The sequence below is a fragment of the Hoplias malabaricus genome, chromosome X2 (genome assembly GCF_029633855.1).
Source record: "Hoplias malabaricus isolate fHopMal1 chromosome X2, fHopMal1.hap1, whole genome shotgun sequence".
NCBI lineage: Eukaryota > Metazoa > Chordata > Actinopteri > Characiformes > Erythrinidae > Hoplias > Hoplias malabaricus.
In genome coordinates, this window is record NC_089819.1 from 16,571,335 (window position 1) to 16,596,878 (window position 25,544).

The following is a 25,544-nucleotide window of genomic DNA, read 5'->3' on the forward strand; positions in this document are numbered from 1 at the left end:
AAAAGTGCTATGTACTATGCACATAAATAATTGATTATCGCTTATTACAGTAACACGGTTTTTATAAATCTTTGAATACAGGTAAAAGTGATGTAAAACAGTAATGTGTATCTAAATCTAACATTAAAACTGATGACACACAGTAAAGCACTGCGTAACTACATCTACTTTTAAGCACAGATTTTTCCCAAATAAAAGTAAGCTGATATTACTGGATTCACTTCCAGTATTGTTTACCGAATTTTCATCTCAGTTAGTGTTGCACAAACATACACACAGCAGGAGGACATGGGACACAGAATGTTTATCATGATTGTAAGTTATCACTAGCACACTCCTGGAGTGGCTGAAGAACATCAAAAGCAAGGCCAGACCCTATCACAACAGCTTGTCCTCCATTGCAGCAACCCTCGATAAAGAGGCCAGTGCTGGTGCTCTCAGCCAAACACACACACACACACACACACACACACACACAAAGATAACAGACTCCACTCATGGTGGCATGAGGACAGGGAGCAGTAACTTCTCTCTCCTTCTGCTTTTGAAAAATAGAGTTGTTGCACTTCAAGGACCACCGGCAATGCTTTTCTACAAAAAAAGAAAAAAAAAACAAAAAAAGCAAAGAGGAAAAAAAAATGCGATACCATCATCTCATCCCTAGGACACACCTCTACTTGCACTGGTGGCTCTGATGATTTTCCCAACGTAGGATTGAGGGGTTGCTGCTCCCATGACTGACAACCCTGCGAGGAATGGGTTGACAGGACATGACAGCATATGGCACGGCTCGTAACCAAACAAAAAAAAAATATATATATAAAATAAAAACTTGACATAAGTGCAAACAAGTCAGCACAGTCCTAAGAGGGTTACGGGATATACCGCCAGCCTAAGCATGGGTAATGACACATAGCACTGTGATGATAACATGATGCCATAATAAAACAGGTCTTACTGCTGCCATGACGTCTACGTTAAATGCCGTATGTAATAGTACACTTGGCATTTCATCAAAAACAAAAAGCATATAGCATCACTGTGTGCCTTCATGCAGTTCACCCACTGACCTTCTGAGCGTTTATTAATGCCAAAGCATTTTTCAAGTCATTTTTTAAAGTGATGGCTCAATCCTACTTCCATTCAACATTTAACAGACAATTTTCCTTGCCTCCATTGTCAGTCCTGCTGACATCTTTAAGGGTTTACACATGTAAGCTGTGGCATAAACCATATATAGATATAGACAGACTACCAAAAAGATAAATACATTTATTATTATTATAATCTTATAGTAGCATTTAAATCTCCACAACGACAAATCGCTAATTAAAATATCCCAAATCAATACTCAAATATCTTTGATTAAATGTTTACTCTTTTTATAATTAAAATGGCAGCTTGAAAGACTGCCATTTTCTAGCTGGATGGGACATAATTCTACTTGCAGCCTGCATCGATTATTAACCACAGACATTGTAAGCTTCCTGTAGACACAATGGAGCTATCACAAGTAAACCTAAACCTAACCTAATGCCTAGAAAAAAATAAATAAAAAAATACCAAGCTAATTTATAGGAAATAATAACAATTTGAAATCATTTTAAATAACAATGACTCATTGGTTTGTTGAAAAATCACAATTAGTTTTTATTCAAATTCAAATGGTTAAATACTAGTGATACCTTTCAGCCTTTACACACAGTCGATATCATACAAACCTAGCCCCACATACCCCAAAGAACTCCAAGCCCAGCATTCCAGATATTTCTTCCACAACTTTTTCACAACTCCCACGCACCTAGCTACGTTTCAAAACTTCTCGCCAACTTTCGTACCAGATGAACACACAAACGAAGAAAACCCTTGCTGGCCCCCTCAGCGCTAACTCTAACCATGCCGACACATAGGCCTACATATGAGCACAAACAAACTTGCACACATTCCCAACATACTTCACCGGTTACTAACCCACACACACATGCACACACGCACACACACACACTCACTGGGGGAGAGAGAGGCAGTGAAGCACCTGGCGGTGGGAGGTGATTGAAATGGCACCAGAACACAGGCAGAGAGAAGAGGTGTCAGTGCATCACTATAATTAGCCCTGTTGATCCTGCAGAAAAGCGGGCCCAGAGAGCCAAGGGTGCTGTCGCTGACACACACATCGCTCCCTGGGCGGAGTGTGAATGCGTGCGGGTGTGTGCGTTTTGTGTCTGTGTGTGTGTGTGTGTGACAGGAGGTGGCTATGGGCTTCACGCTGTCAAAGATGTGCCTACCCACACAGCTGAACAGTTGCACTTCTATTCCCAGAGGGGTCCCCTTATCAACTCCAGGGGTTCTGAGGGTACACGGCCTGACATTTGGTCTGACATTAAAGCAGTGCGCTGACCTTGAACAACCAGCACGAGGACCTGATACAGTACTGATTGATAATTCAGCTGGCCTGGGAGGGAAAGAGTGGAGAGAGGGGGGAGAGGAGGAAAAAACTACTTCAATGACACATGGAATAAAGGAAATCTAAGAGCCCCTTCCTCACATATAACTGCATAACAGTGATGTAGCAATCCAGTGTACACCATCAGTACTAACATGTGTTCAATCCTCATGCAACAAATGATGCTTATTTGTCATTCAAACATTAACAGGGCAGCGTTATAAGACATCCTAAACTATAAGATCAAAACATTACACCACACATTTTCATTAAAACAAAATGCAGAGTAATACATTTCTTATTTTTAATCTGTTATTGTTATAGTAGAACTTCAATAATTTAAACTACATAATGGATAACAACCATTCAGATATTATATTTTAAATAACAACACAACACACAAATTAGAGGTGTTTATGAGTACTTAAATACACCCTTTTGTTCCTAGTGTCAGTATTTAAATACTGCAATTAGTATTTGTGTATTTGTACACAGCAAACATTTCCAGTAGAGTCAAATAAGCTTATGGGGGCTGTAGAGTGCAACAGTTTGCTTATGCAGTTCACTCATATTTATGCCGACACCTGCATATCTAACATTAGGCATTGAACTTGGTGAGCTTTGTGTCTATCTGCAGCTGGTCTGGAAAAATGTCATGCTTTTCTGTAAAGATAATAGCTCAATTCACTAATTATAAGGAGTGTCTACAAATGTCGGGACATTGTGTACTTCAGGATTAGAAAACACAATTGCTGTCAGGGACAGAATACACTTAGGAGGTAACAGGAAGCAAAAGTAAGGTAAAGATAGCTCTGTTTCTTCAATGTTATGCCAGTAACTAATGTGTTGATATGTAATTAAATGTGGAAAAGAGAATCTTCTTCAACCAAGAGTTAAACTGTCTGAAAAGGTAAGCACCATTTCTCAAACAAAAAAGCACTGATTCTGCCACCACAAGTGTATGTGCAATGAGCATCATGTAATTTTATTCAATAAATAAAAACATATACATGAATAACTCTTCCACTTTAAGCTCAAAGACTAAGTTAAATTAAGTAAAATACTCCAATGCTCTAATATATTAAACATATCCTCTCTCCATATCTTCTTTTCTGTAAAATCTGAGCTGCGCATCCAGTGAAGCTTGTGCCAGCTGCTTAAATGGGCAGCACAACTGACTAATTCATAGATCTGTCTATAAAGTCTTAAATGGGGGCATGCACAGTGCTCTGGTGTTTGACAGTGACACTAGCATGGGGTCAGGTTTCATGCTTGGCCCACATCTTGGAGTCAAGCTTATCCCAGAGAGAACCTGCAGCATGGAGCAACTTCCAAAAGTCAATTAGAGATGTTCAACAGAGCCAGAGCTTCTCCTGGCCTTCAGTCCAAGTCATCTGAGTCACCATGCACACACACATACACTTTGCAGAGACACTGTACACTCACACACTTCCTCTAAGGGACTGATCTTGGCAATGACAGAGTTTGGCTCCTTTATGCTTATGGAGAGGTTGTCAGTGTGCCTCAAGGACATTCTAAGTGTGTGTGTGTGTGTGTGTGTGTGTGTGCGTGTGTGTGTGTGTGTGTCTCGGAGGGAAAAGCAGGTACGCCTGTCGGAGCGTCTGGCTTCTCCCAGTGCAGCGGGGCTTGGTGACATCGCCCGAATGCTGATTTTTTTCCCCTGCGCCTTCACCCGGGCGACGCCGAGACTCTCTCACCCACTCTCAGCCAAGGGAGTAAGTGACAGGTCTGCGTGCGCACACACACACACACACACACACGCACACACACACAGAGGTTTGTTTCAGAGAACTGTTTTTTTTCCTAGTCTCTAGAGCTCATTCACAGGTGGTGGTAATAGGCCTGAATATTTCCTGACAAAAGCTACTCTCCCCTGGCTGCAGGCTGATGGGTGTGTGTCAGCTTGGAAATGGGTCAGTAGAACAGCTATGTTTAACCTTTCCAAGGACAATATCTTCACCTATTCACACACTGTCTATAGAAACACTCTTGAAATCCACAAACAAGAATTACCAAATGTTCCCTCACAAAGATGTAGACAACAGGGTTAAATCACTGACCTCAAAATAAATCGATTCAAAGTCTGTTCAACTAATGGCCATGTTGGCAAAAGCTCCAGGCAGTTCTTTCCAGACATACAAATCCAGGCTCCTAATTTTTGAATACAGAGAGACATATAATTCAGAAACTGGAAGCCACTTAAAGACTTCAAAAATATATCTGACACTTCCATTAATATCACAAAGACAATAGAAGGCATGATGTCCAAAATCCAGAGACCATGTTGAGCATTACGACACATCCATTTTCTCAGCCAGTGAGATCTCCACGTTTATAATGTCTCTGGGTAGAGCGTACAAACATAATTCAGATTGTAAATGAACTCAAACGTTAAGAAAAATGTAACTGTGTGACTGTTTAGAACACCTCAATTTAAATTTATTTCTTCATGAGTTTTTAAGGTTTATTCAGAAAGAAACAATGTTAATATGAATGTCTCTTACTTTGCTGCAGGAACAATCTCTACTTTACTTGGACATCCACATTATATTTGGCACATTGCTGTTCAGTTGTGTTCATCCAGAAGAGTTTTAGCAAGGTCAGGGTATGACGTTGGAAGATTTCTTCTATATTGAAAATGCCAGCCCAGTTCTTACCAAAGGTCCTTCTGCACCACAAACTAATATATCTCTCCAGCTGGCACCCTGCATTGCGCATGCTTATCTTCTTTACTTTAATCTGATTCAAATCACAAGAAATGTCTCATATCTACTGAAAGTTTCTAAATGGTAGTCTCAACAAAACATCTCAACTATTTAAATAAGAAAAGGAGAAGAAAAAATGTGCTTTTAACTGTATTTTATAAGTGCCAAAAAATATTATGTGGCGTATTATTTAAGGGAGCATTAATAAAAATGTTTAATAATGCTGGTGCAGCTGCAGTTTTTTTTAATCCTTTCCTCTCCTCAGTAGGCCAGTGTTCATAAAAAGACAGATATAGAGAAGCCATTCAAAACCCTTTGGAAGAGGGCCATGCAGTCCATCTGCATTATCACTGGCCGGCCGCTTGCACGTGGATTGTCTATGGCCAGTTGAATTTGAGCCAGAGGTCCTTGAGAACAGGCCCTACACTTCAGTGATCCTTCTCATCTCCTGTTGATGCAGGACTGGGGACCACACAGTTTACGAATACTATCATTAAATAATTTACTTTAAAAAACAACAAATAAAAAACTTGTCCAAGCCCTACATGTGCTAAATATATTCTTTATAGATAGAGGACAGAAAGAGAAAAATAAAAATGTAACAGCCAGAGCACTAATTTGAGAAGCACAAAGCAAAATAGTTGTTTAATTATTTTAGAGTGATTTTTTTCTTAAACTCTAAAGTCATTGTCAGATCTTAGACATGGTGGACATCTTTATTACCTGCAAGTATTAGTTTAAAATAAAACTTCCCAAATCAAAACTTTCCAAACTACCACCAACGCAGTGTCATTAGACAGCTCAACATGTTTATAGCAGAACATTTACTTTTATGTTAGCTAACAGATGCATATTCTGGCTAGCAGTGGCATATGTCAGCTGTGGCCTAGCGTTTAAAGAAGCAGACTTGGGAAGATAAGGTCACTGGTTCGATTGACAAAATCTGCATGGCAATTGGGGGAAGGGGAACAGAAGGAAGTTATGATCGATTCTACATCCATCCATCAATTATCCACCGCTTATCCGGGTCCGGGTCATGGGGGAAGCAGTCGGAGCAAAGAAACCCAGACCTCCCTCTCCCCACCACCGTGGCGTTACCAGGCCAGTCGAGACATGGAGTCTCTCCAGTGGGTTCTTGGTCTGCCCCGGGGCCTCCTCCCCATTGGACATGCCAGGAACACCTCACCAGGAAGGCATCCAGGAGGCATACGAACCAGATGCCCGAACCCCCTCAACTGGCTCCTCTCGACGAGGAGGAGCAGCGGATCCACACCGAGTCTCTCCCGGATGTCCGAGCTCCTATGATCGATTCTAACTTTCTTAAATAAAGGTATCTGAATCACCAGCTTCACGTCAATGCACCACAACTGCACACCCAGACCTAGAATCAGACTAGACAGTGTGGACATGATCAGATATGACACAAAGACAGACACCGATCTAATTATTTGCTGTTTTTCCTTTTAATTTTTATTTAATTTCCCTTACATCCACGTTCTTAATTTCTTATCTTTACTTTTTTTCTTTCCTCATGTATTCACTCACCCATTCTCACACATTCACTTGATTCAGCTTCAGAGAGTGGTCCCAGGGAGAGATCTAGCAGGGATCTACCTCACATGCTGCCTGAGGCACCATGTGAAAGAATCTAAACAAGCCCATCCCACCGAGACACACACATACTGCCCGCAGCAGCGAACGACCTGACACACAGACATAGACACAGACACACACAGACACACACACACTTCTCTTTGGCTGCCTTGTGTGATGGCATCACACAGTCACTTCATAGTAAGATCTAATCATCAACACATTGTCTAATAAATGCATAATCCCTATTAATGCTCCACAACTTGGATAAAAACGATGGATTTGTTGTTTCCTCTTTCATATGAACTCATGATTCATATCTCTTTAACACCCCCCCCTCCACCCCCGCTAACTGTAATTTCCCAGAACTTTGTGCCTGATATAAGCAGATCTGTCAGGTCTGGTGGGCAAGAAAAGACTGCTACTGTCCTTAGTGTTTGTACAACAAAATGTGCTTCAGTAATTTTTATAATGAAACATATAACGAGACAATGCTCTTTAAAATTTGTGATATCCATAGTGTGGAAACATAAATGTAACATAAATGATTACAAATGGATGGAAATACTTATAGCTTTACCCCTAGACCAACAAAGCAACAAAGAACAAAGCAGTTCAAATAAAATCAAGCTGTAAGGTTTTTGGGATCTTTGTATTGAATAATACAAAAAAGGCACCAATTTGAATTTTCATTAATATGCAATTTGCTCATTATTTTGAGATACTATCTCATTATAAATATTAAGTCAATATATTGTGATACTATCTCATTATTTTGAGATACTATCTCATTAGAAATACTAAGTCAATATATTGTGATACTATCAGATTATTTTAAGATACTATGTCAATATATTGTGATACCATCTCATTATTTTGAGATACTATCTCATTAGAAATATTAAGTCAATATATTGTGATACTATCTCATTATTTTGATTTTTGTTTTGTCACTGAACCATCATGAGGACACACATGTTTTTGATGCAAAGCACAGAATATGCAGCAAGTTGAGGATGTGAGAATTAGTGCCCCTCATGGTGCTGTTCCTAAACCTATGTGAGTGTGTACGCGAGAGAGTGAGTGAATTAAAGTTCAATTCATCATTAAAGTAAAATATTCAATAACAGATGTCACTGAAAATAATAGCTGCAGCCCCAACACTAAAAGTCTGAAAAGGAAAAAGAGAAAGAGAGAGAGAGAGAGACAGGGGTGCAAAATTCAGTCAGATGAGATTGGAAACCACACAACTAAGATGAGGGAATAGAGCCACAAAATAATGTTTTCTCACTCTCTGATCAATTTTTAATTTAGCTGGGGCTTGGCCATGCACTTCCCAGGCCAGGCCTTGGTAATTATTGTGTTTTATTGACAGCTGAGACTCCTGCAGGGGGCTATTTAAAAGAGCTTTAACCCCAGTGCAGGTCCCTGCCTCACCCGGCCCTTTGAAGGTGTCAAGTGCATCGATTTTTACTGCAGGAAATGCTACACTTTCCACAACATCTGTAAAGGCCCTAGCCCGCATTGGGACGCGCCCCAGAGAAGACCCTTGCTAAACCTGGAATGCAGCACCCTAGTCTCCCCAAGGGGGCCTTCTGTAAACCCCTAAAGAGGAGTAGCTTGATCTGCAGAATTACAGACTAGCCCTGGGTGTGCTGTTGCTGCTATACTACCAGCTATCATAAATAAGGATGAGAAAAACCACCAAGGAGAGAAAAATCACAGAGAGAAAAAGAGATATGGGGAGGGAGAGAGAGAGAGAGAGAGAGAGAGAGAGAGAGAGAGAGAGGGGGGAAGAGAGAAAGAGATAGAGAAAGAGAGAGAGAGAGAGAGAGAAAGAGAGAGATACAGAGAGGGAGAGAGAAAGAGAGAGGGAGGGAAAAGCAGATTTTGAAAAAGACATCAATCCGCTGAAAAAAGAGCAACATGACAGAAATTAAACAAGATTCGTGTGTTTGAGTTCAGCCGCTTCCCGGCCCCCTTTCAGCCTCCCATTGAAATTCTGGGCAGATACAAACCCCTAGGCTTTTGACACACTTTTGAAAACACCACACCCCCTCTTTCTTTCCAGCAAGTCTCCAGAGTCGCTCCTAACTGACTAACAAGAACGCGGGAGGGGGAAAGAGGGGGATATGGAGCTTATTTTTTATTAAAGACTTTATTCTTAATGAAATGCATTCGCTCATTTCCCCCCACCTCACACCATTTCAGACCCAGGCTTACAGAATTGGAGGAAGTGCAGAGGATTGGGGGGTATGTATGTGTGCGTGTGTGTGCACATGTGGGGTTGCATTTCCAAAATGTCCTGATTTGGAAAGTGGTTTTACAAAATCAACATTTTTAGCATAAATTCAAAAGGAAAAATCATTTCATCTTGGTTACAGAAGTTAGCCTAAAAATCTCCATTTATTCTTGATGTAGTAGATCAAGCAGCTTTACTTCTTTAGTTATAAACTGCCCCAATGCCTACACTGCAAATAAACCAACAAAAATATAATATAAATCAGTTTCTGAAAGTGAGCCAGAAGTCAGGTCGACACTTGGTTACAACAAAATGGTTACAGCTACATAGTTATGTTTTCTCATTTTTATAATTCACAGGAAAATATATTGTCTTCTAAACCACTTCAAGAAATTCACGCCACCTGGATGTATTTCAGGATGGAACCTTTAATAATTATAAGAGAGGAAGACAAAGTGTGTGTGTGTGTGTGAGAGATAGAGAGAGAGAGTGTGTGAGAGAGTGTTTGAGAGAGAGAGAGAGAGAGAGAGAGAGAGAGAGAGAGAGAGAGAGAGAGAGAGAGAGAGAGAGAGAGATAGTACTTTGCTGTATATATTGTTGCTGTCAAGAGCTTGTTTTCATTCATGTTTCTTGAGAGCTACCAAGGGAAAGAGATTTCAGTGAGAAAGAGATAGGAAATGTGAGTGAGTAAAAAATAAAACAGTGAATGGATGAGTGAGAAAGTAAGCAATAGATACAGCATGTTTGAATGAAAAAGCCAGAAAGACAGAGAGAGTAGGTAGGAAAGGTAAAAAAGAGAAAAAAGCAAGTTAGTGTGTTTGTGTGTGTGAGAGAGAGAGCGAGAGAGAGAGAGAAATGGAATCATTATTTCCAGTCACATAGTCACATCCTCACATTAAGCAGACCTACATTTCGGATAGGTCAGCGCTGGAGTGTCAAAGTGTGTAACCGCTTGCTTAAACAAGACGCTGTGAACAAAACGAACACTTGGTCCAGCCTGGGGTGGGGTGTTGCAAAGCCCGAAGACGAGCAGAAGCGTAAATTAGCCGCTGACAATTTTTTTTTTAGCAGTTTAGAATATAGTATAGCATTCAGTATCTTGCCCACTCAGAATGTGTGTTGTTGTAATCTGGCAGCGTGCGAGAGGTTGTGTCCAGCATTTCTGCACTTTCCTCTGGCTCAAACTCCAGCCTCACTCTTGACAAGGCCAGACGCTAATGATCCAACTGCCATGATGCAACAAGCCAACCTGTCGACTGTCAGGCCTGAAATCATGTAGGAATAAGCTGTCATTAAGCAGGAGATTCCTTCTCTTTCTCTCTCCTCCTTTCTCTCCCTCTTTTTCTATCACTCACACACACACACTCTGAACAGCCCAGCTGTCAGACGCTAGCCCTGCGTCCTTGCACTGCCACCGGGGTCCTGTCGACTCATGCCTGTCACTTATCTTCTGCTCAGTGGGACTAACACCACACACCCTACACACACACACACACACACACACACACACAAGGGAAAAAAAACCCAAACAGCCAGTGTGTCTGTCCATGTTTAGGAGAGGTGGTCTGTGAAAGAAATATAATTCATGAGGTCATGCTTTTATATACTCTATTTTATGGTGTGGATTTCATTGTTCAGATAGGTGTTTTGTCCATCAGTACAAAGCCATTTAAAGGAAATGTGCACAGTCAGCTTTAAAAGCTAATATGTTTTACATTCAAATATGTATCAAGCTAAACTTTGGTGAACTCAGACATGTAATATTTAAAGACATAACCCAGAAAACTGAAAAATTAAATCACTGAAAAAAGGCTGAAAACAACACTGAAGCAGAATCTACCATTTGTTCATTTCTTAATTCATTTAAACAGCTTTAACTTCTTCACTCTGATCAGGGTCATGGTGGAGCTGGAGCATACAGAGAATCACTAGGCACAGGGAACGAACACACACACACAGGAAGCCAGCCATTCACAGAGAATCCTAACACAAGCTCATTTGCAGACTGCACCAGTATTACTGAATTAATTTAACTTTGTCTAGTTTTGATTTATTGATTAATATGACATTCAATAAAGCGTCAAGTATGTATTAATACTCATAGTTCATGAGTAGTGAAAAATATATAGAAATTTTAATCATTATTTGTATTCATTAGGAGTGTAAAAGTTCATCATGAATTTAGCATACACATATTGTGATATAAAACTTTAAATATATCAGGACTCTTCCTGCTTCTCATCTCCAATTCCCTCAGTTGATTGCAACAGCATGAACTTTGTTTCAATTTGTTCTTTTCTTAAACATAATGCTTAAACAGAATCATATCCCCAGATTAATGAATCAAATCAACTCATGGACTGAAGAGTGTTTTAAAGGCTAAGCACCAGCTCTATGAAAGTGTCAAACAAATAAATACAGTGGAATTTGAGTTCCTAACTTGTGTTTATTGATAGTCAGAAAACATGTTATTTCTTACTAATTCAAGGAATTGGTCTTTTAAACCTTTTAAAGCCCCCCCAACGGTGTTCGGAAACTCTAATAGGTGTCTTGCCTGTGACGTAGATGGTGGACAACAACTCTAGAAGTTGCACTTAATTTAATGCAAAATGACGAAAAGGTTTGTTGTTTTGGCTGCAATAATTCAATGTACAGTGGGACATCTGTGCACAAATGGCCCAAAGATCCTAAAATATCCAGAAAATGGACTAAATTTGTCAACTTCAAACGGCACTTTGGAAAGGACCATCCGCTCACTCCGTTATCTGTAGCTCATTTCACCAGCGCTTTTCAAACAATATGGGCATGTAAGGAAACCAACGAAAGGTGTTCAAGAGCCTCTGTAACATGGAGGTAAACAGGGTAAGCACACTTACTCCGCCTGTTTTAGTTGGTGTTAGTTAACGTTAGCTTGACTTGGTAAACTCGGTGGCTCAGATTATACTCGGCTACGTAGCTGCATTACGGAGGTTTATAGTGTCAGATGAATTCGAGTTTGACTTCGATCACATTTACAAGAATAACGGTACCTCTAAATTTGAGTTTAGTTTATTGCTAGGCTATTGTCATGAATAATGTTGGTTATTTAGCTAGCTAGATACTGTCATAAGAGTCAGTCATAACGGTGTTTTACCGCGGCGTTGTTCAGCTGTTGTCCACCAGTGACGTCACAAGTCATTTTAATAAAATTGTCAGTTTTAAAGCAAATTAAGCTGCTATTTTCATTTTAATTCATACTTATATATGTCAGTAACTAAAATAATGTGAAATATTCATGGAGGTCCATTAAGTGGTGCTTAGCCTTTAATAATATTAAATTAATCACTTTTAATATCTATAATATTACCTATACCTTTAGTGCATACATGATTTTGCACTTCTGATCACGTGTGCATGTGCCTTACTTGCAGAAAGCTGAAAAACAAATTCAACCAAAGACAACTTCCAAAGATAACTGCCTCCCGAATGCAGCAAAGAATACAATGATTAAGTTGCACATCCACTATGTACCACACTGTTTCCCACATGAGAGTTATCCTCAGTCACCTTTATGACAAAGAGCATCTTCATTATCCACACTGACAGTGGGTCCTGCTACACTTTTAGAACTGTCTCGACTCAACAACAGAGAAAGGAAAAAACAAAGTTTAAAAAAAAGAATGAAAAAAAAAAAACATTGCTGCACAATTTGAGCTAATGAGCTGAACGAACAATGGCTCCTGATAGAAAGAGGAAGGAAAAGATGTGAGGGAGAGAAGAGGAGAGAGGAGGACATGATGAAACACAGAGGAACTGAACAGGTTCCACTTGATCTTTGGGCCAGCTAGGGAAAGTCCACCTAAAATGGGCGAAAGAGATAAAAGTCGTCTTATTCTGCTCATTCTCTTCAGCCTTGCTCTGTGAAACCTGACAGATAAGTTCATTCTTCTTAGTTCCTCTCACTTTCTACTGTGATTTCTCGCAGTCTCTGGTCATTATCTTTCTCCTCTTTTTCCTTTCCGTTACCTGTCCATTGCTACCATGTGCTTCTACATGCGTCTTGTTACTTCAAGAACTTTTTACATTCCACAGAAGAGCAGGTCGGCCATACTGAGCTACACTGCCTCAGTCTAGGTGTAAAGAAGATGCACAGAGAGTGCATTCTTAAGTGTTTAATTTGAAGTGACAGTACCATTTTTAACTCAAATTATGGTGCCAATAAGTTTCATATTGTTTCCTCCAGATAAACTAAATGATATCAGTTGTGTGTAGATCTGAATCTATACTAATTAACTGTCCAGGGCACTGAAGAGCTTATTCAAACTGCACTATGTATTAAAGTCAGTGTGGTTAAGTTTAGAGAATCCCTTTATGTGTAAGTAATGGTTGATCTGTCTTGCTTGGAGAGTGACTTTGCCAGCAGACAAGGACGTGGGTGAGTCGCAGGAGAGCCGTTTTATGACATTTAGATTACTGACACAAAAACAAGACCTGTCAAACTGTGATACATACGTTACTTAAAAAAGGTATAATAATAAATAAATAAATAAACCCATAATGAATGTGCAATTCATTATAATTAAACAAAGAAAAAATATAATATACAGCTTTTCCTGTTTTTATCAAATAATTCATATATACAAAAAATAAATTAAGGAACATTTAGAAATGAAAATACTTGATAACTGGACTTCTAGATACATTTTTGAGTTATATAAAAGTAGGACTTAATTGAATAATACCAGGCAAAATTACAAAGTAGGCATAAGTTTGTTGGCGTCCCCAAACCTCCAATGGACACTAAGGGCTTTAAGAATCTAATAAAGCTTAATAGAACAGAACAAGATGATGGTCGTTTGATCTAAAACCAGTTACCAATTTCCAGTTCTATTAAGGGAGCTGATAAGCAGGGGCCAGGCCTGTGTCGGATCAGGCAGCTTTCACCCACATGAAACCCCGGGCGGCCTTGTTTATCACCCGGGCAATCATGAAAGCGACCTGTCACTTCAGAAAGCCCAAGCTGACGTGCAGATGCTCTCAGCAGGACTGATGCAGGCATTCCAGCCAGTGGGATTCCTCTTCCCGTAAATGCTATTATGATGATGTCAGAGCCCAGAAGCCACTGCGCTTATTTAGCATGATGAATGGTCAGCAGCAAGCAGCTGTCACTGTACGTCCCCACTACGCACCTCTATGGCAAGTGCAATAAGCCACTTTATGGTAACACACACATACACACACACTCATCATCTATATCCAATGCTTCCCTGTCTTGCTTGGAGAGTGACTTTGCCGGCAGACACGGACGCGGGAGAGCCGGCGCGTGTGCGTGTTTTATGACATTTAGATGGAAGAGAGAGGGAGATCTCCCTTAAGTCAATTTGAACGCAGAGGCCGATGAAATTACACAGGTAGCAGTGGGCGGCGTGACAAACGACTAGCCGCAGTGTACGGAAATAACTCGGCTGGGGGAGACGCTCGCCGACGGAGAAAAGAAATGAAAATCTAAATTACAGTTTACAGTACACACATAACTACAAACGGCCTGTTTTTCCTCGGTAAATAAATAACTACGGTATGGGAGGCAGTGCAGCGAAGAGAGAGCAGATAGGATGTAGAGAGAGAGAGACAGAGAGAGAGAGAGACACTGAGTGAGCACATAGCGCCCACAGTCTCACCAAAGCACAAACTATTTGAAATATCATTTTTACAAACACAGCAGCACTTTTACCATGAGCTACAGCAAGAAAGACAAGATCAACAGTGCAGAAATGATACAGAACATGCTATGTATGAGTGAATACATGTCTGCAAGAATATGTACATAAAAATCACACACATACATTTTTTGCCAGTGCAGCTGGAACCCTAGTGTTGTATGTGTGTCCACCCTTTATGAGATATTCACTTCTTCACACTCAATAAAAACAGAGCTGTATTTGTCTAATTAATCTGGCTCCTTAATTCAATGACCAGTAAACTCCAGACAGCAAAGTCCGGCTACATGGTGACAATTTAAGAAGAAATCCGTAAATATAGTGTAATGATTTAAGAGTATATAACTCCTGTTGACCATAATATACAAATTATATCAGCTGATATGGTCGATGCCAGGTTAAAATCGGGACTGTATTAAAACGTACTGGTTCAGTAAACAAATCCAAACTGAGAGGCTGTACCTTCATGGCCCTGTTGATGAAGGGGATCTGGGTTCCGCTGTCTAGGTCATCATTGATGATGAGGCGTCTGGCCCACTGTCCTGCTCGAACCACACCACTGCCCTGGATCAGAACCAGCAGCTTGTCTGTGTTAGTCAGGGCATCCTCACTCAGATAAATAAAACTTTTTGGTTCATCCTCTGTTGCATCCACCTGTAACATTCAGGTAACGTAGTCAGTTTTAAGCAGCGGTAAAGGAGGATATGTATAAGAAGGACAAATGGGATTTCTGAGTGGTACGGCTAACCCTATAGTGGAAATCTGAATGGAAAATAAAGACAAAATGTGAAAACTGGCTCGTTTAATTTTAGGTAAATTGCCTGAAAACGCATGGCATATGTGGATCAATTTTTGAAGTTTCAGACTGTATACCTACAGACAGACAGACAACATCCGAATATAAAATAATTACAGAACTTCCTTAATCTGGAAAAACCTCAATCCTATTCTACATTTTTTTTCTGGTATTGAAAGCTTGTGAAACTCTTCAATCCCTTGATGTATGTCAAGAACTATATTTATTTTCCTTTCATTAAAGTGGGGCAGGGCACCAGATACACAACGAATGGAATGACTCATAGACTAGAATCATTCATTATTAATAGCACTATGCCAAGAGACAGGCAGCTCCTGAAGAAAGTCAACAGCTGTCTGTCCATGATGACTTTATTACACTGCCATGAATCCTCCCTGCATTTCATATTGTTTTCTGCCCCAATGAGGATCCGTACAGACAAATCTGAGATGCTCACGAGGGCCATCTAAGTTACGTAACTCATTTTACTCTGATATAGTCTTATTGTAACATCTTCATCCTCATTCTGGCATTACTTCCTGCTGTTTCTGTACTTAATTTTAATGTCTCTCCCTCAAAAAGGATTGGGTGAACACACTTCATACATGCAGCCATGTGCAGTCTTTCACAGGTGGGTGCACCCATCAAATTCCCTCACTGACAAGAACACAGCAGAGTCTCAAAACGAAATAAGGAGATAAATACTGCACACATTTAAAGAGGTTTACAGCCCATAAAAACTTCCAACTCCTCTCAGATAATTTACTTCCAATAAAATGCTGCTCTATTAGAAGGCCATTAATAACTCTATATTATAAAATACAAATCAGCAGCAACGTATAATAACGCTTTGCTTTAAAAAGATTAAGAGTCCAACCAATTGTTTATAGGAGCAAACCTGGATTTCTAACACTGTCTATTACATTAAGGCCTTTTAATCACATTTAAATATAAAGCAGATTAAGGAAAGGCTGTTCCAAGCGTAATATGCAAAATCCAAAATTATTCAGTGCAGTGGAGCTATTTGAACAGAAAGCGAGTGAAATGGAAGCTTGCTTCCTGAGAATTCACTAAACTCTAACTTCACTATGAGGCAAAAGCTTTTTACATTCAACTTCTCGTTAACACCCTGTTTAATCTCCAGCGGCATAAATCAAAAGTAGGAGGCTCTTTTTCCTTTCAACTGCACTTACTGGGAGCATCTCTTTCCTCAGCTTGCAGTCTTTCTCCAAGCGTTCGTAAACATATTGCGTGATGATCTGCAGGAGAGAGGAGAGAAGAGAGTCTTTTATTTGCAATCCCAGCATAATTAAAAAAATGACCTGTACTTACCATCAGTATTAGGCATAACAAACTCTGAGCTAACGCAAATAAGCACTGGTGCTCTCTCGGTGGTATGTGTAAATTGAGATGGCTAGAGAGCCGTGAGATAGTTCAGGCCATTTAATAGTGCAATTTGCTCTATAAACACATGTATCATTTTGTCAAATGGTTTAGGATGTGCTTAGCATTAGCGCGTTCTGACACAACACACAAAGTACATCTATATACACACAGCTATAGCTCCATTTAGATGTAGTGTAAGCAAAGCAAGAGCACTTCTTTGCATATGTACAGAGCACATACATTTGGCCTCTAGACACCTAGAGCGAGGAAGATAATTGGGACTGCCTTGTTCTGAGCCGAGAGAGCAGAGAGTACAGCGGCTGTCAGCCCAAAGCGGGAAAAAATCTTGACTACAAGCAGTGAGTTGATGTAAGGTATGTTTATCCCCCAAGCTACACGACTAAGGAACTTGTATGCAGTGTAATTTCAACCCAGGGCCAAAAGTTTCATGGTTCAACGACATCAACAACTTTCGGCGGTTTCTTTCTTGTAGTTGTTGTTTGTTTTCGTTTCTTGTTTTTTTCTCTTTCCACCCGATCAGTAGCAGCTAGAAACACAAGGCTTTACGGGATGGATCTGGAAGCCAGCAGAAAGGTGAGGTCTGAGACTGGCGAACACGGCTTGGCAAGGGTCAGCAGGATAACCTCTGAAGAGAGAGAGAGCTTATCGTCCACACAGCACACATCCTGTGATGATCAGGAAGCTTTGCGGTCCAGCAGGACAGACGGGGTCGGGAGGGGTGAGTGGATGGGTTCTGGGGATGCGCTTTAAAAGTGAGTAGTCAGCTGTTGTGGTGTCACAATGATCTTCATTGCTTGCGTGACATCCACGGTTTCCTATTGTGAATAGAGAGCTAATGAATGAAGGTTGGATTAAGACTCTTAAGAGTTGAGTCACCAGAATTTTATCATGCACACATTATCTACGCCTATGTTTAAGCCAACAATAGAAAAAGCACTTTAAGCAACACAAAGCTGATAATAGAATTAAAGATTAAAAAGTTTTCTAGCGTTTCAGAAATTATTTGAACTGTTTATGTTTCAACAGCGTCAGCGAATAGAATTTAAACGAGAAACAATAACATTCTGCTTTGAAATTTGTGAATAGAAGATTTCTGATCATTAGGTTTGCCATGAAATATTTTGCTTGATGGAAATGTCTCCTTGTAAGATAAGGTGAAAAAACAAAAGAAACTTATGGAAAAATAATAATACAATCATAGAAATGTACTCATTTAAAACCATGAGACATAAGCTATTGCTTATTTGATTACAAACACCAAAAGCACATTAAGCCCAAATGAGCTAATGCAATAGGATATTAGCAGCCATCAGCGGTCAGCCAGCCCAAATGAAATGACAGATCTCTCTGCTGAATCCAGCGGAGGGGGCTACGACTGAAACATTGTAAAAATGTAGGCTGTTCAACGGCACCTAATTCACTAAATGTCAAGCTCTCTGATGAAGACTAAAATGATTGTGAAGTGCAATATGCTTGTGTTTAATGATATCAATAAGCCTCGCAGGAAATTTCATTTGTGCTCCGTTATTGCTTCACCATCTCAGGTGGCTTCGTGTGATTGGGGCACGAAAAGGAGAAGAACATAGATGGTTTTGTAAAGACACCTGGGACAGGGTCATGCATATTTTTTCACACACATAAGGCATCAGGTTGTGTCCAGTTTGTAAAATATTACGAAACATTTTCGAGAAACAGTGTGCTTTTTTGCTCTCCTTAAATGAGGGTTATGAGCAAAGCCAAAAGTACAGGCCAAGATTTAGTGTCACTGATTATTGGAAGCAGATGAAGCTCCAGATAAACATCTGGAAGATCAAAGATCAGCAGGGCCCTTAGGCCTAGATGTGGCCAGTAACCACCCAACAAATAAATGCAATAACATCTAAAGCCAAAGACGAGCATGCTTAAGTTAAGACATGCACCGACTTTTTGAAGTCACATACAATGATATGCATGTACAAGTTTGTAGAGACCCCTTATAATGAATGTTATATAGCAAGTACTTTCAGTTGCACCCACTGTTCACACTGACATTCAACTAAGCTTGCACAGGCCGTGTAATCTCTGTAGAAATTCAATAAAGTGAGATGACCTGTAGCAGATGCACAAGCTTGAGCACATGAGCTATATTCTCTGGAGTGATTAAGCACCATTCAAAACCTTGAAGGAGTTGGAGTGGCTATTTCTTTCAATGCAAAGCTCAAAGTTCATCGCTATCTAACCTATCTAATGCTCTTGTGGCTGAATGCTATCAGATCCTCATAAAAATGTGCCATATGAGGCTTTCAAAGAGGAAGTCAAAATAAAAAAAGTATTTTGGTGCCCTAGTGACCCTGAATTGGATAACACACACACTGTGGTTTAATCTGTGGAAAACACTGCTTCAAAAATTATATTAAAACAGAACTCTGAAGAAAAGTGAAGAAAGAAATTAAAAGAGATGGGGGAAAGGGTATTGGGACTCGACTGGTATGAATATTGTGTCACTATTGCAGACTCTAAGAAGCTCTGTTCACAAATCAGCAATAGTGATAAAGTATTCACACCAGTCCAGTCCCAATTCTCAGTGTTTTTTCCCCTTTTAACTGTCCACATACTGATAAAACCATGAGTAATAATCAAGGACTTAAAATGAAATGTTCTGCAGCATTTCTGTCCTTCACACTTCACATTATTACGCCTATGCACAAACTGAAAATAAGCCACACAGGAAGATTTTGTGCTGAATCCCATAGGTGCATGTGGTGAGTGACAGATGAAGAACTGCTATTGTTTTCATTCTACATAATCATACAGTGCAAGTGACCGCCTTCCCTGCCCTCCTATAGACACAGTAGAGCACGTTCTCTCACGTTTGACACAATCACGGCCGCCTGTCAGCATAATTAGAGCGCAGCAGAGTCGCGTAATTAATATTGTCTTATTAGTTTGATAATGAAAGCCCCGCAGGTAAGAATGCTAAGTGCTTCTCGCCTCCCCCTTTTTACGTGATGTGGATGGTGATCACAGGCCTGGTACAGAAGATGGTATCCTCTAAGAGCAGGACCAAAATTCAACTAATTGTTCTTCAGTTGAAGAGTCCTGAATGTGGTGGAGGAGCATTTGTGCTGACAGTTCAGAAACTGCAAGCACGCATTCTGGTGACTTCAACAGGATACTGGTGACAGTACTTCATTTTTAATCTATTACACTTTTACAATAATATATCAGCTACTAATGTGAAAGGGGCATGTCAGCGTACAACTGATTTCAGTCAGTAATTTCAATCAGCCATTCCAGCCTTGCAATACATATTTTATTGCATTATTTACAGCTACAGTGTTTATCTGTAACAGTTTGTTTCTAATCATTTGAAGAGAATTCATGATTTTGTGTCATTTATTTGTTTGCTTCCATCACTGTTCTCTCACTACAATACCCAGCATCCATTATACAACCTTTGGGAATCCCTTCAGCTGTGATAAAGAAATCCTCACTGCTGGCATAACCACGGATGTGGAGGCTAATAAAAGCAGATGTGATATTCAGTTTTCTAGAAGGAAATAAAGCTATGTTATGGCAGATGGCCACCCAGCAGGAAAATATATATTCCACAAGCCCCTGGTTTTCAAAAAAATATCATCAGAAAGGTGTTTTCCTTGTATGTGACCTTGAAAACGTCCCTGCATGATGTGGGATGGCATGTTTAGAAAAGGTATGGCTCATTTTATTTATTCATGGTATTTATTTTATAGAGTGTCACCGTCTTTTAAAATGCAATGAGCTGGAGCTTTAAAATTGCATTGCAATGTTATTTTAGTTAGTCACTAACATTTACTAGTAATTAAGAATAAAATAAAAGCAACATACTACTAAGCCAAGCACAATGGAGAATTGTTTCTTAAAGGCCTAGACAAGGATGAGTTAGTGTCCACTGTAAAAATATCACGTGGAAATTAATCTTATTACATATACCCCTCAAGCCACAACAAAACTAGCATGAACATTTCCTCTCCCTTAATCCTTCATGAGAAATTCACAAATAGGGCAGGGTGTTCTCAGGCAAGCAGCACCACAGGCCTGTCGGACCACACAGGGTCAGCTCCAGGGCATGTGTCCACGGCTGGATGGGGGGTGTAGTTGCGATACTGGGGGTCTGGTTTGCGAGGAAGTTGTCGGGCTGCTGACGTGAAGCTGTGTTCTGCAGGATCAGGGAAAGGAAGGAAGAGTCTTAGCAGGGGGATCTGCAGGAGAGCATTGCGGAGACAGAGCGTCTGAGAGTACAGGGTCAACATTAATCCACAACACACACTGTCCACTGCCAACTCACGCACTGCAACACAGCTGAGAGGAGGACAGAAGGAGGGAGGGACAGAGGAGCAACAAAGAGAGACAGCCTTGACCGGAGGGAGCGTCTCGTATGAGTGGGCGAGCGATAAGTCTCAAACACACACACACATTGTAGGGTCTTAATGAACAGAACTGTGTCTCTGGAAGTTGATCTGTTTGTAATCTCTCATGTAGGAAAATCCTCTTCAAACAAACGGTTCAGGAGGAGGTGGGGTATTGGGCTCTAGGAAAGTGAGTCGGGGGGGAGTGATGGAGCAAAAGAAAAAAGAATGAATAAAAAAAAGAGCAAGACCTCCCACAATGTCTGTGTAATGCACTCCAATCCTCCTCATCTAGATGACCTTTTTTATGAAGTTTTTAGCTAGGATGTAAGAGGAAAGGGCTGTCATGTGAAACTCTGACCCCTAGAAACGCAGTTCCTGAGGGGCTTGAAAAATGAGGACAGGTGCTTATCAGTGCAGTTTCACATTAACCCTGACTAGCGATAACTCCAGACACCAGGTAATGAAGGCTAATCAATAGTGCAAGTAATGTTTGTCTGGGGCCTTGGTGAGAGACTACACTGATCTTAGGCCAGTCCTCAGAGGTTTACATTGGCCTGGAAACCAAAATATGCTTCCAAAGTATACTAAAACATTTTAATACTGTAAACTAACAACCAGCTTGAGATTTAAATCTCATTCTCAAATACAGGATAATTCCACTGTTAAAATTCTCAATGACTGTTCTCAGTCAGTACAGAACCATCTCAAAATGTGTACATAATTCTGCATCCATTTATTCATATAGAGTTTTGCATGAATGACAAATTTTCGTGAAGTTTTAGCATTCTGTCATCCTATTAAAATGGTGTATAAAGTCTTGAACAGCAATTCCAAATGCCTAAGCAAGTGAAAATAAATAATAAATAAATTGTTTCACATTAACCCTGACTTGAAATAACTCCAAGTTTTAAGTAGTGACAGCTAATCAATAGAATGTTTGTCTTTGAGCCCATGCAAATACAAGATGATCTTAAGAGATAGGCTGACTGTTTATTATAGAGAAAGAGAAAAAGAGCTTTATAATAATGCAGTAAGAAAAGAGCACAGGTTACTGTAAAACTAACAACAGTTAGCAGTAAGATTACATGCTAACAATACATGTTAAAGATTAGAGTGGGAGAAAGAGGGAGAAGAGAGAGAGAGAGAGAGAGAGAGAGAGAGAGAGAGAGAAAATGAAATGCATGTTGACAATGCACATATAGAATATTAAGCAATATCATGAGAGGGAGTGAGTGCTGTAATACTGAAAGTACTGCAGCGACTCAGTCGAGTATTGAAGAGAACCACAGTCGTGTTGATATTAAATATAAAGGCACAAACTTGAATGTGATATTGATTTTATACAACAGTTCTACATGCACCATTTATTAACAACAGATAATAATGTGATTTTTATTTAATAATTTATTTGGCTAGGCCATGACTGGACTGGAACTAGACTGGTGCCAAGAAACACATTTCCCTTTATTTTGTCTTGATAATTTGGCAGTGTCTACATTGAAATATATTTCTTTTGCAAGGAAAAGGAATGTGTCCCATTTTCACATCATTGAATTCAGGTGTTTCATTCACTTCAATGGCCACATGTGTATAAAACTAAGCACCTAAGCATGCCGACTGCTTCTACAAACATTTATGAAAGAATGGGTGTCCCTCAGGAACTCAGTGAATTCCAGCATGGTTCCGTGATAGGATGCCACCTGTGCAACAAGTCCAGTCTTGAAATACCTCCACTACTAAATAATCCACAGTGAACTGTCTGTGGTATTATAACAAAATGAAAGCATTTGGGAACGACAGCAACTCAGCCACATAGTAGTAGGCCACATAAAATGACAGCACGGGGTCAGCAGATGCTGAGGTGCATAGTGCGCAGAGGTCGCCAAGTTAATCGCTTCAGACCTCCAAACTTGAGGCCTTCAGATTAGCTCAAGAACAGTGCACTGAGAGCTTCAGGGAATGGGTTTCCATAGACAAGCAGCTGCATCCAAGGCTTACATCAACAAAAGCAATGCAAAGCGTCGGATAAAGTGGTGTAAAGCACATCACCACTGGACTCGAGAGCAGTGGAGACATGTTCTTTGGAGTGACAAATCACAATGCCCCGTCTGGCAATCCGAGTCTGGGTTTGGCAATTGCCAGGAGAACGGTACTTGTCAGACTGCACTGTGCCAAGTGTAAAGCCTGATGGAGCAGGGATTACGATGGGAGTTGTTTTTCAGGAGTTGGGCTCAGCTCTGTAGTTCCAGTGAAAGGAACTCTTAGTGCTTCAGCAAACCAAGAGATAATGGCCAATTTCATGCTCCCAATTTTGTTGGAACAGTTTGGAAATGGCCACTTACTGTTCCAGGGGCGGCACGGTGGCGCAGCAGGTAGTGTCGCAGTCACACAGCTCCAGGGACCTGGAAGTTGTGGGTTCGATTCGCGCTCTAGGTGACTGTCTGTGAGGAGTTGGTGTGTTCTCCCAGTGTTCGCGTGGCTTTCCTCCGGGTGCTCCGGTTTCCTCCCACAGTCCAAAAACACACGTTGGTAGGTGGATTGGCGACTCAAAAGTGTCCGTAGGTGTGAGTGTGTGAGTGAATGTGTGTGTGTGCCTGTGTTGCCCTGTGAAAGACTGGCGCCCCCTCCAGGGTGTATTCCCGCCTTGCGCCCAATGATTCCAATGATAAGCGGTTACAGATAATGAATGAATGAACTTACTGTTCCAACATGACTGTGCACCAGTGCACAAAGCAAGGTGCATAAAGATATAAATTAGCAAGTTTGGTGTGGAGTCCTGACCTCAACCCGAAATAACCCCTTAGGGATGAACTAGAGCAGAGGCTGTGAGTCAGACCTTCTTGTCCAGGAGTCTGACCTCATAAACACACTTCTAGACCTCATGGAAAGCCATCCTAGAAGAGTTGATGCTGTTATAGCTGGAAAGGGTGGGCTGATATCATATTAAACCTATGGATTAAAAATGGTATATCACTGGAGTTCATATGCCTGTGAAGGAAGACAAGCATATCCTTTAGGCAATATGGTGTTTTATTGATTTGGCTTAAAACTTAGAAAGAAACCATAGCCACTACAAAAGCAAGTTTCTTACGCATGATTTACATCCCTTCCAGTGAATAACCTTATTATAATAAAGATATTTCCCCAGTCTCTATGACTGAATCAGCAGCTTTCAGACACAGGGAAGTGTGCAGATCTGTGGAGACCTAAATTTACCTAATCTAAGCTCAACGCAGAGCAAAGTAAACCAAGTTATATCTTTGGATATGACTGCACAAGAAATATAAATACCCTTCCTCAAAACAATTCTGATCAACATGTTAACAGAAATAGAAGGAACCCTTTTCAGATACACCTTCTGCTCACCTCTTGGCAACAGCACAGAAGATTATACGATTACAGACTTATACCCTCATTCCCTCAGTGCATTCACTGTTAAATCACTAACAGTCCTGGTCCTGTGGTCTGCAGGGCTTTCCACGCATCCATCAATGAAGGAGAAAGCACTGGTTGAAGGGCCAATACTGCACCAGACTTTCTTAGTTTGACTTCCCGGGCCTAGTCAGTCCTTGCTTGGCCACAGCTGTCCATGTTTAGCAAAAGGCTAATAGTGTAATGGTTAATACTGATAGCCCATTTTCCACCTAGCTATGTCACTGCACTGAACCTGTAGCCCCCATAATTTAAGAGATCCTGAGTTGGACATTCTACACAATTAAATGACAAATTTGAAGTCTCCTGTATGTTTGTGAGGTATGGAGGTCACCTTTAACATTAAAGGAGAAAACCTGCAGGTGCACAGGACAGAGCAGAATTACTCCAATTTCCACTCTTACTCAAAATTCCAAAGAATAAAAATAAATAAATAAATAAATAAATACTGGCCCCTCAACCCAAAGGCCTGCAACTGCAAGAGCCAAGTAAGGGGAAGAGTTCCATGACACAGCTAGCCCTGGCTTTGAATTCTCGAAGAAACACCAACACTGAGACTTGTCAGCACCAATCTGGAACATAAACAACTTGTATCACTACAAAAAAACTACAACACCCATTGTAACACACAAACACAAAGCAAAATGCTGTTTATCTGGCTTTAAAGTGACAGTACGCTGTAGCAGAATAGTAGAGGACATTGCACTGAGCACATATTAATCACAATCACACTGACCAGGTACAGACTCAGTGAACACAGCCGTTCTCCAAATGTTCTAAATTGTTTATCTTGCTGTTTTGATGACAGTTTGAAAAAACTGTATCTGAATATGGTCATG

General features: G+C 40.4%; 1 protein-coding gene across 3 annotated transcripts in view; it reads right to left on the reverse strand.

Annotated features, from left to right (window-relative positions):
- LOC136677543 (cotranscriptional regulator ARB2A homolog) overlaps nucleotides 1-25,544 on the reverse strand; it is a 172,399-nt gene that overhangs the window by 129,510 nt on the left and 17,345 nt on the right. For all 3 annotated transcript variants that reach the window (XM_066655124.1, XM_066655123.1, XM_066655122.1), the window contains exons 5-6: nucleotides 16,690-16,755; nucleotides 15,163-15,354 (exon numbers count right to left, since the gene is read on the reverse strand). In XM_066655124.1, coding sequence (XP_066511221.1) covers nucleotides 15,163-15,354; nucleotides 16,690-16,755 — 258 coding nt within the window. The remainder of the gene's footprint in view (nucleotides 1-15,162; nucleotides 15,355-16,689; nucleotides 16,756-25,544) is intronic.